General features: G+C 43.4%; 1 protein-coding gene across 8 annotated transcripts in view; it reads left to right on the plus strand.

Moving 5' to 3' along the window:
• Positions 1-14,536, plus strand: part of septin12 (septin 12) — a 414,646-nt gene that overhangs the window by 323,397 nt on the left and 76,713 nt on the right. For all 8 annotated transcript variants that reach the window (XM_068056451.1, XM_068056452.1, XM_068056455.1 and 5 more), the window contains one exon: positions 7,158-7,286. In XM_068056451.1, coding sequence (XP_067912552.1) covers positions 7,158-7,286 — 129 coding nt within the window. The remainder of the gene's footprint in view (positions 1-7,157; positions 7,287-14,536) is intronic.

A 14,536-nucleotide genomic window follows, 5' to 3' on the forward strand; every position in this document is an offset into this window, starting at 1 on the left:
CAGATATTAACTGTAAGTGTACATTATGAACACCCAGCTCTAATCCATTTCAAAAATGAGAGAACTGTCCAACTTTTATAGAAGACCCCTCTGATGAAGGGTCACAGACCCGAAACGTTAACAGTGCTTCTCTCTCTACAGATGCTGCCTGACCTGCTGAGTATTTCTTTCTGTTTTCATTTCAGATTTCCAGCATCTGCAGTATTTTGCTTTTATTTATATAGAAGACCCCTCGTGTGCTAGATCAATTCATAATCATTTCAGGTTATATTTAGGAGAGAAATTAAAATGTTTGACATTTCCTCGCAGTGTGCATATTTTTTAGAAACATAGGAAGTTTATGGCACAAAAGGAGGCCTTTCAGCCCATTGTGTCTGTGCTGGCTGAGAAAGAGCTATCTCCCCTAATCCCACTTTCCAGCTCTTGTTCCGTAGCCCTGTAGGTTACAACACTTCAAGTGCATATCAAGTACTTTTTAAATGTTATGAGGGTTGCTGCCTCTATCACCCTTTCAGGCAGTGAGTTCCAGGCGCCCAGCACCCACTTGGTGAAAACATTTCTCCTGAACTTCCCTCTAATCCTTCTATCAATTATTTTAAATCTTTGCCCTCTGGTTATTGACCTCTCTGCTAAAGGAAATTTCCTTTGGTGGAATAGAGTGGAGTGGAGATTGGGAGAATTATTGGGTTGCATAATATGTTAATTGATGCAATATTAAAGTGATTCCTGTGTTTGAATATGGACTAGCTGTCAATGTGGCTGTGAAGATTGCAGAGAAGGAAGCTGTGCTCTGGCAATATGTAAAGGTTAAAAATAGTGGCAGTGAATTTGGAAATACATAGTTTTATGGGGGAAGGGGTGTTGAGGAATGGTGGGGAGAATTTTATGCTCTCCGCCACTTTGGATTTGGTGGCATGCCGGGTGATATAATTAGGCAGAAGGTGTTTTTCAGATTCCTGACAGCAGAATATTTTAGAGGAATTAAGTCGGTGTGGGTTTGCGGCATTCCGGGGTTCCCCCAGCACTGTGGCGGATTGTAGCTTTGCATTCATTTAATAACATGAATACTCGTTACATATGCATAGCTACAATTTAGTCCTACCTGCCAGATTAAGTGAACGATGAGCGATATTCCTGTGCCACCCGGTTCGCGATTGTTTCAACGTGGCATGCAGCAGTCGGGTTTGTGCAGTTGAGACTCAAGTCTGTGTTCTCGCTTTAACTCATCCACTAAACTAATGCCAGCATTGGAATGGATGTTTGCCTCCAGCAAGAGTGAATCTTCTCGGAGAATGGCAGTGAAGTCATGGCCATGGGCTACATGGAGGAGCAGGGCAGGGTAGTCGGGGAGGGAAAGGTGGGGTGATCGGGTGCATGGAGGGGCAGGAGAGGGTAATTGGGGAGGGGAGGGTGGGACAATCGGGTGCATGGAGGAGCAGGAGAGGGTGGAGTGGTGTGTCCAGGTTGTTGAATGGTTGATGTTGATGGTGAAGATGCATGTTGTTGGCCACAGGGGTGGTGGGTGGATTAGATCAGTACAGTGTGAAGATATTTGGCAAGGACCTAAAGGGAGGGATGAGTGCTATCAATGCCGGAGAGCTGTGGAGCAAGTTGAAGGTACTGGCTAGCAGAGGGAATGGTCACAGTCAATGGGGAAAATGGATTATGTAGGGGGGAAGGTGAAGACTAATGGGTGGGTGTTTGACAGTTTCATATGGAAGGGAGCGGGACTCTGCAACAATGATCAGTTCGATGTGAGGAGGTTCAAGAGTAAGTCAGCATGTCGATAGGAACAGGGGGAAGGATGGCATGAATAAATTGATGATTACACTGTGCATGGTAATGGGGGGAGGCTCAATGGTTACCGAGGGAAGGGTAACAGTAACATTGGGTAGGTCAAGGGTGATGGGCTCAAGCTGGAAGGTTGCAGGAGGAGGTTGGAAGTTGGGGAGACTTGCCCTGAATTCCACATGCACCATTTTCTCCAACAATAATGGAAACCATGTGGACACTCGAGGAGAGCAAGGAGAGTGGGTGGAGGCAAACGACAGTGGGTGTGTCTTCTACCTGGCTGCAATTTGAAGGCAGATATAAGGGAGCTGTTCATTACCTCAATGTTTCAGCTCAGTGTCAACAGAGGGCTGAATCGCCATGCTCTGCTTATTTATTGTTCAACAAAGCCACAGCGACATAGGTCTCATACACCCAATTTATCTAGTACCACAGGAAGATGAGCAGAGGGAGAGACGAAGGAGGGCTCTTTTCCCTCAGCTCATGATGCCTAAGCATCAGCAACAGGCAGACAGGAAGGTGAGGAAGCTCCGAATGATATCATCCAGGCATGGCATTATCGAAGATGTGCACTGGCACGTCATCGCATCCTCAGGACAAGGACAAATTGCCTACAAATGTCAGAGGCAATGCCAGAGACACCTTAGGATGTCACATGAACTGGTCACAGAAATTTGTAGGATCCTGCAACATGACCCGCAGCTGCTCGTCTTCAATGGGAATCCCATGCCAGTTGCCCTCAAGGTAACTGCTGCACTCAATTTTTCACATATGTTGCATTTTGTAGTCTGCGACCTACGGATGCATCAAAGAGGAGACCAATGCCCTTTTCAACATGCCAGCGATTTCATATACTTATCTGTGGACAAGGACAGCCAGGCAGCAAGGTCTGTGGCCATCGTCGCCATCGCTGGGTTCCCTAGAGTGCAAGGGATGATCGACTGTACTCATGTGGCCATTTGAACCCCCGGGACCAGCCTGCTGTCTTTGTCAATCGCAAAGGCTTCCACTGTTTAAACGTGCACTGGTTTGCTACCACAGGAGACGTATCATGCATGTTTGTGCATGTTTCCCAGGAAGCTGTCATGACTCATACATTTTGAGGATCTCCCAGCTGCCAGCAGTTTTCGAGGAACCAGCTAAAGTAACTGGATGGACCCTGGGTGACAAGGGTTACTCCCCTTTGTACATGGTTGATGACACCAGTACGCCATCTCCAAAGTGCTGCTGAAGAGAGGTACAATGCTGCACACACATCCACCAGAGCCATCACTGACATGCTGAGAATGGGATTCCATTGCTTTGAGCAGTCTGGAGGGACTCTTCAGTGCACACCAGAGAGGGTGTCATGAATAATTGTTTGCTGTGCCTTGCACAACCTTGCAGTTAGATGCAGCAACATTCTGCAGGCGGAGGAACACCAGCCCTCATGAAGATGACTATCAAGAGGGTGAGGACAACAATGATAACGATGCCATCATCGATCTGAGGGCCATGGAGAGACATGCAAGGGACATCAGCGAGCACCTTAGTGATTCATGTTTCAGCCAACAATAAGCCACATCACCAAGGGAGGAGAAACATAACAATTCCACACAGAAATTCCCTTTTGCATGAGGTCTTATTCATCACTGCAATCTTAACAAAGCGTTGCTACATTTTCATGTGATTGACATTTGAAATCATCTACGGACTACGATGAATGCGACTGCACACCACTGCAAGCAGCGTTAAGTTATGACCATAGAAAACAAATGTAAGGCATGACAGTATTGGAAAAAGTTAATAATCATCAGGAAAACAGCCATCATTGAAGAGTGAAGGCTCAAATTCCAATGAGATATGGACACTGGGCATTTCCTGAGATGCTTTGAAAACATCATTGCCCTCCTGCCATAAGCCTCCAAAAAACATCTTTGTATCCATCTGTAACCAAGCAAAACATTACCTAGAGTGGATCAAATTTTATAAATCTTCTCAATCGTGGCAATTTTCACAGTACCTGTGCTGCCTTCATGATCAAAAACTTTCAATTTCCTTTTTCTCTCACTACATCTAGGTGCTACCCTGACATTAGCATCAAGAGCAGAGATGACTCTTCATCCTTACACCATGTGGTTCCTGCCTCGCCATCTCCACTCGGCCTACCCTCCCTCCTCTCTCACGAATTCCGATGCCACCTCCTCAGCCATGGTCAGCAGCCTTATGTCAGGGACCCCTCATCCCGTACTAGCACACTCATGCTGGTTGTGGCTTTGTTTATCCTGCAGCAGACAGTGCCGATTTAATGACGTGGCAAATGATGCATCGCAATCATTGCATACATGCATTAACATCACTCATCCTGCAGTGGTTTTTGCACAACACATCCAATCACATAAACAATGCCAATCTTCATCTTGGCACAACATCATTAAGTGAATGGCACCAAAGCTGCTCATGCATTCCACTGCATTAAAGACATGAAGCCACGGAATAAAACAATAGAGCAGCCTCGCCAGGACCACTTACCCTCGCTGATCTGAGCAAGTCATTGATGCCCTTGCAGCACTGCACCCATGTTCTACAAATGACCCCCACAGTTCGAGACCTCTGCTACATTCATCCAGGCCACCTTGGTGAGAACGTCCCGCCTTTCCCTGACAGCCTGGAGCAGAACCTGCAGGGAGGTATCACTAAACCATGGGGCGGGACGTTGCCTGCTGGCTGCCATGAGCTTCACATTGGCTTCAGGTAAACTAAATAATGTGAAGTTGGTGGTGACTTTCGCAAAATAAGGAAGGCAGAAACATTTTGCTTTAAGTAGTATCTTTAATTTGTTAGTCTGAAGATACATGAAAGGAAGGCTGCTGACCCTTGAGGCTGGAAGCACAGAATGTTTTATATCTGTGGCGATCATGGTGCTTGGGGCAGTGTCAGTGGGTTCCATGAATGAAAGGCCACCCCTGCATGATCCCACGTGTTCCCCCTGCCTGTCTCCGCATGGCGAATTTACATACAAAACTGCGTGGGGAACTGGAATTGCAGTGGATGTATAAGTTACAACAAGCTCTGGTCCCACCATCGGGTACACCACAGCACTCATAAGATTCCACCCATGGTGTGTCTTGTGGACAGAAAAGATCCAGGACTGTTATATTGCAATGGTCCTGTAGAGGACTGCTGGCTGGTGAAAACTGGTAACATCTATGTTTAAATGTCAAGCTCAGAGCCCGATTGAATTAGTACTGATTATTTTGTTGAAAGCAAATAAGGAAAAGACTTTGTCCCAAATAGGAATTGATGGTGTTGCTTGTTTTACACGTTCTGGTGTAACTAAGACACCGGTGAGCATTTGAACCATTTCCAAAATTAAACACCTTAACCGCAAAGTCAACTAAATTAACTGGATTATGCTGATGATGCGATTTGAATTGAGGGAGCAGCTAAGAGGGATATGCAAGCGTTCTTGAAAGAGTTGATCAGGTAGTTTCTTATAGGTATGCTAACAAGAGCTTTGTCAAGTTGTCTGAGGCTCCAAAGAAATGCTGTTGAGTGGCAGGTAAGTTTTATGTAAATCGGAGGTGTTGGTTAACAAAGTAAATTTAACAGTTACTGTCAAACATCTGGCATAAATAGCATCAAAGATTGGATTAATTTAATGTTATGTGATGCTCTTTAAACATAGATAATGGGTTATCATTTTCCTGGTTGAACATTAATTACTGATCCCTAGCATTTAAGGCTGTTTGATATCCGGTGACAGCCTTAATCACATTTCTAACTCCAATGGTTTAATATTTTCTGTGACATTATTTAAAGAAAAAAGCTATTGAATTGTGTCTGTATTATCTAGACAATACTAAAACTATTGAGTTTTAGTTTCCAGTTTGAATTCAATTTAGCCAATTGCTTCCCCTCTTCAGAAAGTATTAATTCCTGATGGGGTCCAGTTTTTTGGGGGTTGACACCTTCTCATTCCTCAGGAAGGTAGTCAATCTTCGCATGCAAGTCTAAGCACGTGTGTCTTGGCAGGACTTTCAACCAGGAGAAAGAGATCTAGAGTAGAGTGTCTGGGTGACCCTTCCTTGTCCCTGATCACTGATACCAGTGGCACAGTGCCCACTATTGGTGCCTGCAAGGGGTAGGTGGGTGGGTGGGGTAGTGGATCAGCACATTTAGGGGAGACAGTGGCATAGTGGTAATGTCACTGGACTAGTAATCCAGAGACCCAGGATAATGCCATGGGGCATGGATTTAAATCCCACCACAGAAGCTGGTGGAATTTAAATGCAATTACTTAATAAATTCAATCAATTAATGAAAAGAAATCTGGAATTGCAAGCTAGTCTCAGTAATGGTGCCATGAAACTATCATCGATCATTGTTAAAAACCCACCTGGGTCCATTCTTACCTGGTCTGGCAGACCTGTGGCTCCAGACCCACAGCAATGTGGTTGACTCTTAACTGCCCTCTGAAATGGCCCAGCAAGTCACTCAGTTGTCAAGAGCAATTAGGGATGGGCAACAAATGCTGGCCTTGCCAGTGACGCCCACATCTCATGAAACAAATAAAAAAAAAATAAAGCACTGTAGGAATCGACCCAGAGACCTGAATTGTCAGTCAATTTAGTTTCTTTATCTCCAGTTTTTTTTTGGAATTTTCTTCTCTCCACTTGGATGCTACCATAACATAAGATCATTTCCTGCCAACTCAAAGCTATCATGTAACCTGATTCTGGCCTTTTGCCAATAGTCCCCTTGAATTGAGTGCTGGGAGGTGCTCACTCCAACTTTCCCTTTCAGTGGGAAAACAGATTCTACTTAGTGTCTTCCTCCCACCGAATGCAGGTCAGAGATTGGGGAAGACCTGCTCTCTGTTCCTGCTGTGAACACATGGCAGTGATAAATGGTGCGCTTCCTTGGGCTCGTGCAGTTCTAAGTGTGCACCCAGGCTGTTTCAAAGCGATGTTCCCAGCAACATGAACGAGGCATCTCCAAGGTGCACATAGTTCGTCATAGGAATGGCTTGGAGGCAAGGAGCCCCAAAATGTTGGCTCCAGGAATTTTTTTTCATAAATATCCGTAAATATTTTTATAAGTAACCTACACTTTGTTAAGTAGACATGGCAAGCACTTTGAACAAAAGCTGACTTCCTCTCCCCTTTGGATTGTCACTATGGAAAGACAGAAATTGGTTGGACTTGCTGAGTAAATAGTTCGGAAAATACTTGTTCATATTGAAGTCACAGTTGATATCAGACTACCAATATATGTGGTTCATTTTTGTTTTTGTCACTGCTTTTATGAGCTAAAACTCTCTAGCAATATATAAAAAAGTATAAATGCTGCTTTTTTTAGCAATGTTTCTTTCTCTCCTGACACAGGTGAAAGTGGGCTCGGAAAGTCAACATTAGTGAACACCTTGTTCAAGTCGAAAGTCAGTCGGAAGTCTTGCACGCCCAACTATGTGGAAAGAATCCCCAGAACTGTGGAGCTACAGACTATTAGCCACAGTAAGTTTTATCTGAAGCCACACTGCCATATTACTGGAGCCTTTGACAAGCTTATTAGTGTTATTAGAATTCTTTGAGGATGTAACAAGCAGAGTGGGTAAAGTGTAACCAGTAGATTTAGTGTATTTGGATTTTCAAAAGGCATTCAGTAAGGTGCCACATAAAAGGTTACTGCACATGGTGTTGGCGGTAATATATTAGCATGGATAGAGGATTGGCTAACCAGTAGGAAATAGAGAGTTGGGATAAATGGATCATTTTCAGGTTGACAAACTGTAACTAGTGGGTTGCCACAGGGATCAGCGCTGGAGCCTCAACTATTTACTATCTATATTAATGACTTGGATGAAGGGACCAAATTATTGTAGCCAAATTTGCTGATGATAGAAAGATAATTAGGAAAGCAAGTTGTGAGAAGGTTACAAAGAGTCTGCAAAGGGATTATAGATAGGTTAAGTGAGAGGGCAAAAATTTGGCAGATGGTGAATCATGTGGGAAAATGAGAGATTGTCCACTTTGGTGGGAAGAATAGAAAAGCAGAATATTATTTAAATGGAGAGAGACTACGGAATGCTACAGTACCTGGGTGTCCTTATACCTGAATCACAAAACGTTAGTATGCAGCTACAGCAAGTAATTAGGAAGGCAAATGGAAGGTTGACTTTTATTACAAGGGGGATGGCGTATAAAAGTAGGGAAGTCTTGCTACAACTGTACAGGGTGTTGGTGAGACCACATCCAGATTACTACGGGCAGTTTTGGTCTCCTTATTTAAGGAGGGATATACTTGCCTTGAAGCAGCTCAGAGAAGGTTCACTGGGTGATTCCTCGGATGAAGGGGTTGCCTTATGGGGAAAGGTTGAGCAGGTTGAGCCTATACTCATTGGAATTAGAAGAATGAGAGATGATTTTAGTGCAACACATAAGATTCTGAAGGGGTAGATGCTGAGAGGGTGTTTCTCTTTGTGGGTGAATCTAGAACTAGAGGGCACTATTTAAAATAAATGGCCTCCCATTTAAGATGGAGATGAGGAGGAATTTCTTCTCTGATGGTCACTAATCTTTGGAATTCTCTACAGCAGTGGAGGCTGGGTCATTGAATATATTCAAGGCTAAGTTGGACAGATTTTTGATTGACAAGAGAGTCCAGGATTATGGGGGTCAGGCAGGAAGGTAGAGTTAAGGCTACAATCTGGACAGCCATGATCTTATTGAATGGTGGAGCAGGCTCGAAGGGCCAAATGGCCTACTGCTGCTCCTATTATTTTCTTATGTACTTTCTGTGTTGTGCCTTGTAGCCATGGAGCTTCCTGCCGTAGTGCAATACTAATGGTAATAGTAAGCCAGTGGTGTCAACACTACATTGAAGATATAAAACTGGAAATCATTGTGACTGATGTTATCATACAAAAGCCAACATGTTTGTATCAAATTCCCTTCTCCATTTTGTTAACAAAGGGCCTTGACCTATTTAAAATAAACAGGTGAACACTTCTGTTGAAATACTGTATGCAGGAATTTGGCATGGGTGCGATTGAGTTGCATTATGTAGTCTTTTAGAGGCTATATACAAAAATTCTGAAAACATTTTAATTTGCAAGGTTGTTAGCTATAGGGATATATTTTTGTCTGTATTAACATTTGAAGAAAACCTATTTCATTCAACAGCCATTGATTTATAATGAGAGTTTAGTAAAAGAATTTAACTTTTACGAGGATAATATAACACACAGATTGTTAAGTATGGTTTTGCTCAAAAGCATTATTTTGTCACAATTTATATTCACCCCTGATTTAAATAATCATGTAAAAGGCAGACGTATATAGAGACTGGCTTCTCTGTGATGCCTAAGTCTGAATTTTGTTCAGTGTTTTCTCTGTGTACGCAACCTGCCCCACCCCATAGCGAACGGTGCGAGTGTCACCAGGATTTACTTGTAGAGAGAGAAGCGACACAGACAGAAGTGGATGAAAACCAAACATGCAGGGGTGAAGACAAGGAGAGAGTGGGGTGGGGGGGGGGGGGGGGAGGGGTGGGGAGTGGTGGGAAGAGTGAAGTTGAGGAGGGGAGTGCAAAGTGAAGGGGCAGAAGTGAAGAGGCAAATGGCATGACATCATCATGATTTTGCTTGTCTCCAATTTTATCAGAAATGGTCCACTCATCACTTGAGTCATGGCGATCTGATGCATACCCGTGTGTTACCACACCATCTTTTCATTTGTAGGACCTCAAGTTCCATCTTTTATGGACTGATGGTTAAAGTCTCTTTTCTGAAGGTTGTACTACTTCACTAGTCTCAACCCAGTTCCTTTTGTGCACCACAAATTGGTACCAAATCTCACGGAGAGAGGCTTTATGATCAGTGGTGTGGGAAGCAGAGAGAGAAAATAAATCACACTATTGTAGGGATACTGCCCTGAGGCTGGGATTCAAAGGCATTGTAGGATCAGAGCAGAGGAAGCTTTACTCTCCATCTGACCTGTGCTTTATTTGACCTGCTGGTGCTGGATGCTGACACAGGTTGACATATAGGGCAGAGTCTTGTCTTCCCCAGCACAGTCATCCCCTTTGTGAGCAGAAAGTAAAATCAGCAGAATTCTACATTAAAACAAAAGGTTAATTTGTTCTTGAAACTTGAGTCTCCTTGTGTACTTTTGTAAAGTTCAAAAGCTTTAAATTAAATGTCTGCCAGCTCAACGGAGGAGTTGTTTAAGCAACTTGGTATCCCACACGTTTCGTTGTTGTACAAACATTTTTAAATATTGCTGCGTTACATTCTTAGAGTGGTCCCATTGCTATTTTATTTAGCCTCTTCATGTCTAGTCCGTTCACACTGTAGGGTACGTGGTTTACGCTCACTGATTGGGCGTAGACACTTCGGCCTAGACATTTGATTGCATGATGCCAATTTGTTGTGTGAGAAACAGGCAGCGAAGGATTCAGCATGGTGTGTGTGCACTCAGTCCACACCGTAGTCGTCCAGGATGTCTGCCTGAAATAGGCAGTAGGCAAATTGCCTGTACAAATTGACAGGGCTGGGTGGCCTGTTTGCCAAATTGCGTGGCGGCACGTGCTGTGCATGCTGCAGTTGGTTTTCCTAGCTGCACAGCAATCAGTATACCAGTGGTTCTTAAAGGGAGTAAAAGAATACTTACTTGAATGTTACTTGGTTGAGCTTTCCTCCTGGCTCCACTTTAAAACCAGGGGCTCTGTCAATATCCCACCACAGCCATGTGGGAGAACTGGAAGACCCCCATGGAATCTCTGTGCCAATATCTTGTACAGTCAACAGTGCATCTCAGTTCTCACCCATCCAGGAATACACCTGAGAGTATTTGCATGGCTCCCCACACAGAAACATTTGAAAATTCCTCACCAGTTTATATATGGGTCTAATCTAACTGAAAGAAAAGATTTGTACCAAAGGATTTGCTGACATCTGCGTTCACCCAGAGATTGAAGAACTTGGCTCTAAGTGTCATGGAGCTGGAGGGATTTGACCAAGTGGTCAATGTATCTAATAGATGGAAACACATAGTATGTTGTAAGAAGATAGTTGCATAGAAACTTACTGCACAGAAGCAGGTCATTTGGCCCATCCTATCTGTGCTAGCCCTTTGAAAGAGCTTCCAATTAGTCCTACTCCCCCTGCTGTTTCCACATAGCTCTACAATTTTTTCCTGTTTGAGTATATATACACTTCTCTACTCTTATGAAGTTGAATCTGAAAGTAAGAGTTGCATTTCTCTAACGTCTTTCAAGACCTCTGGACGTCCAAAATTGTTGAACAGCCAATTAAATACCTTTTTGAAGAGTAGTTACTGTGGTAATGTAGGTAATGCAGCAGCCAATTTGTGCACAGCAAGCTCCCACAAATAGCAATGTGACAATGACTAGAAAGTCTATTTTTTTTATGTTGACTGAGGGATAAATATTGGCCAGGACACCAGGGATAACTTCCTGGCTCCTCTTTGCAATGGTACCACAGGGCTTTTTACATCCACCCACAAGGGCAGACGAAGCCACAGTTTAATATCTCATTGTCTGATAGAGTGTCAACCTAGATTTTTGTTTACAAGTCCTGCAGTGGGACTTGAACCCACAACCTTCTGACTTTGAGTCATGAGTGCTACCAACTGAGCCACAGCTTATACTGAATAGGGATAAAGAACTGTGTGATTCAAACATTACAGTGATGCGGGCACATAATTTTATTGTTTACTCCTGATCTTAGGATAACATTCCACAGTAGATGGCCCTGAATTTCTGCAGGGGTCTAATGGTGTCCTGCCATAACTCTGAAAGGAGAATGACAGAAATTTCCAAGAACTTGAAGCCATTTTCCCGGTCTCCCTGGGGTCATACCAATTTCCCACCAGAGTTACAGTGGAAGAGCAGTGGATTCCCCACAGAATTTCAGGACCTGTGTGCTTCTCACAGTTGAACAGTATTGCATGAAGCTTCAGTGCTTTTTGTCAGTGTTTACATACCCCTTAATCATTGAAATCAAAGAGCATGATATGAAGATGAGCTTCACGCTTGATGACCTCCATTCTGACTGGCTTTGTGATTACAAACGTGCTTGCACTTACATGTGGGAACACGTGAGCTTATGAAACACAGCTAGTAGCTGTGGAGTGCCTCAGGGGTCATGTCATTCATCACTTGGTGTTGGTGCCAATTGTAAACATTGTAATCTGAGTGTTTATTCAACCCAGTTTACAGTTTCTGCTGTCTGTACAGACTTTTCTGCACATACTGTTCTCTGACAGGAGTGAGTAACAGTTGAGTTCTGTAGGTGCTCAAAATCATGAGTGGTTTTGACAGAATAAATAAGGAGGAACTGTTTCCTGTGGCAAAAAGGTCGCAGAGGACACAGATTTAAGGTGATTTGTCAAAAGAATCAGAGCGACATGAGGAAATTTTTTTTTACACAGTGAGATGTTGTGATCTGAAGTGCACTGGTGGAAGGAGATTCAATAGTAACTTTCAAAAGACAATTGGATAAATACTTGAAGGGGAAAATTTTGTATGGCTATGGGGGAAAAGCAGGGGAGTGGGATTAATTGGATATACCAAAGAGCTAGCACAGGCACAGTGGCTGAATGGCCTCCTTCTGTGCTGTATCATTCTATGATGTGATCTAAAGGATATTACAAATGCAGTGCTTCCTCGTCTAACATGGCCGGTACTGTCATCACTAACTCATCATGTGACAGCTCACAGCAGCAAAAGTAGACAGAATAATGGACCACCAGGGATTGTTTAGAAAATGGTCATATAGCCGAGGTATTTGGATTATGCCACAAGTTGCAAGAGTGAAGTGCAAGAGGTTAACACCTATCATCTGCGTGCAATGATTAATTACCAATTTGAAATCCCTCCTTGCTATCTGTTTTAATGTCGAACTGAATTTTTTGCATTCAAGCTGTGTTCTTTTGGCAAGATTTTCTGGCAGCAACATCTGCCGATGCCTGTTTTATTGGTACACCAACGTCATGCCGACCACAAATTCTCGCCAAAAATGAAAATAAACCTTCTATACAAAATAAGGTAGAAATATATGATTGCAGGCAAGTAAATGTTTGCAGTCACTGAAGTAGATTGCAATCTATTAGAAATGTGTAATCCAGCAATAACTTAAATTAATGTGAATCAGTTAAGATTGCTCTGGAAAGACATAGGAAAACACTTATTCCATGTTCAAAACACCACCAGTTCCAAACCCATTGAAGTCTTAAACTCTAATCCATTTAATTAATCTCAGTGTGCATTCTCTCTTGAGAAATGGAAGCTCTTAATCTTGAGCCAGTTGAACTGCACCTCCTGCCAGTTATTTTGCAGATAGGAATGTCCTGATTGAGAGTGCAGAATTTCCTCTTAGAATCATAGAGAGATACAGCACTGAAACAGGCCCTTTGGCCCACTGAGTCTGTGCCAACCATCAACCACCCATTTATACTAATCCGACATTAATCCCATATTCCCTACCACATCCCCACCTTCCCTCAATTCTCCTACCTACACTAGGGGCAATTTATAATGGCCAATTTACCTATCAACCTGCAAGTCTTTGGCTGTGGGAGGAAACCAGAGCACCTGGCAGAAACCCATGCGGTCACAGAGAAAACCTGCAAACTCTGCACAGGCAGTACCCAGAACCATACCTGGGTTGCTGGAGCTGTGAGGCTGCAGTGCTAACCACTGTACCACTCCTCTTGGTTAATAGGGAGGAATCAATCTATGTTGCTCTCATTGTATCATCAAGTGGCCTGCGACAAAGCACCAGGAACAGAAGGCGAAGACTTGGATTGCCTCAGTTAGGTGAATGTTATTAAATTTCAACCAAGTGTTCTGCTGAGCTGACCTTGGTTGCATCACTCTATCTGAAATGGCAACTCTTGCTGGACAGTCGTGGAACTGCATTAATGGCAGTTATGTGTGGGATGTTTGCCCAGAATCTGATATACATTCAGGTCTCAATGAGAAATAAGAGGCTTTCCTTCAACGAAGAGGAAAAAATTGAATCGTGAAACAAGCAACAAAAATTGCATGCAGCCTAGAATTGGGTTGTCTGCACACCTTCCCAAATGCAGGAAGATGCTTGCCTAAAGACAGATTATTATTTAGATGGAGAAAGACTACAAAATACTGCAGTACAGAGGGATCTGGGTGTTCTTGTGCATGAAACACAAAAGGTTAGCGTGCAGATGCAGAAAGTAATTAGGAAGGCAAATGGAATGTTGGCCTTTATCGTTAGGGGGTTAGAGTTTAAAAATAGGGAAGTCTTGTTAAACTGTACAGGGTGTTGGTGAGGCCACACCTGGAGTACTGCGTACAGTTTTGGTCCCCATATTTAAAGAAGGAGGCAGTTCAGAAAAGGTTCACTAGGTTGATTCCTGGGGTAAAGGGGTTGTCTTATCAAGAACGACTAAGCAGGATAGGCCTTTATTCATTGGAGTTTAGAAGAATGAGAGGTGATCTTATAGAAACATATAAGATTTTAAGGGGGCTTGACAGGGTAGATAGTTTCCACTAGTGGGGGAATCTCGAACTAGGGGACATAGCTACAGAATAAGGGGGCGCACATTTAAAACTAAGATGCGAAGGAATTTCTTCTCTCAGAGGGTGGTGAATCTCTGGAATTCTCTACCTCATTTAAGGAGGAGATAGATTTTTGAGATCTCAGGGAGTCGAGGGTTAGGCGGAACAGGCCCGAAAGAGGAGTTGAGGCCAGGGACAGATGAGC

Source organism: Heterodontus francisci, chromosome 24, assembly GCF_036365525.1.
Source record: "Heterodontus francisci isolate sHetFra1 chromosome 24, sHetFra1.hap1, whole genome shotgun sequence".
In the NCBI taxonomy this organism is placed as follows: Eukaryota; Metazoa; Chordata; class Chondrichthyes; order Heterodontiformes; family Heterodontidae; genus Heterodontus; species Heterodontus francisci.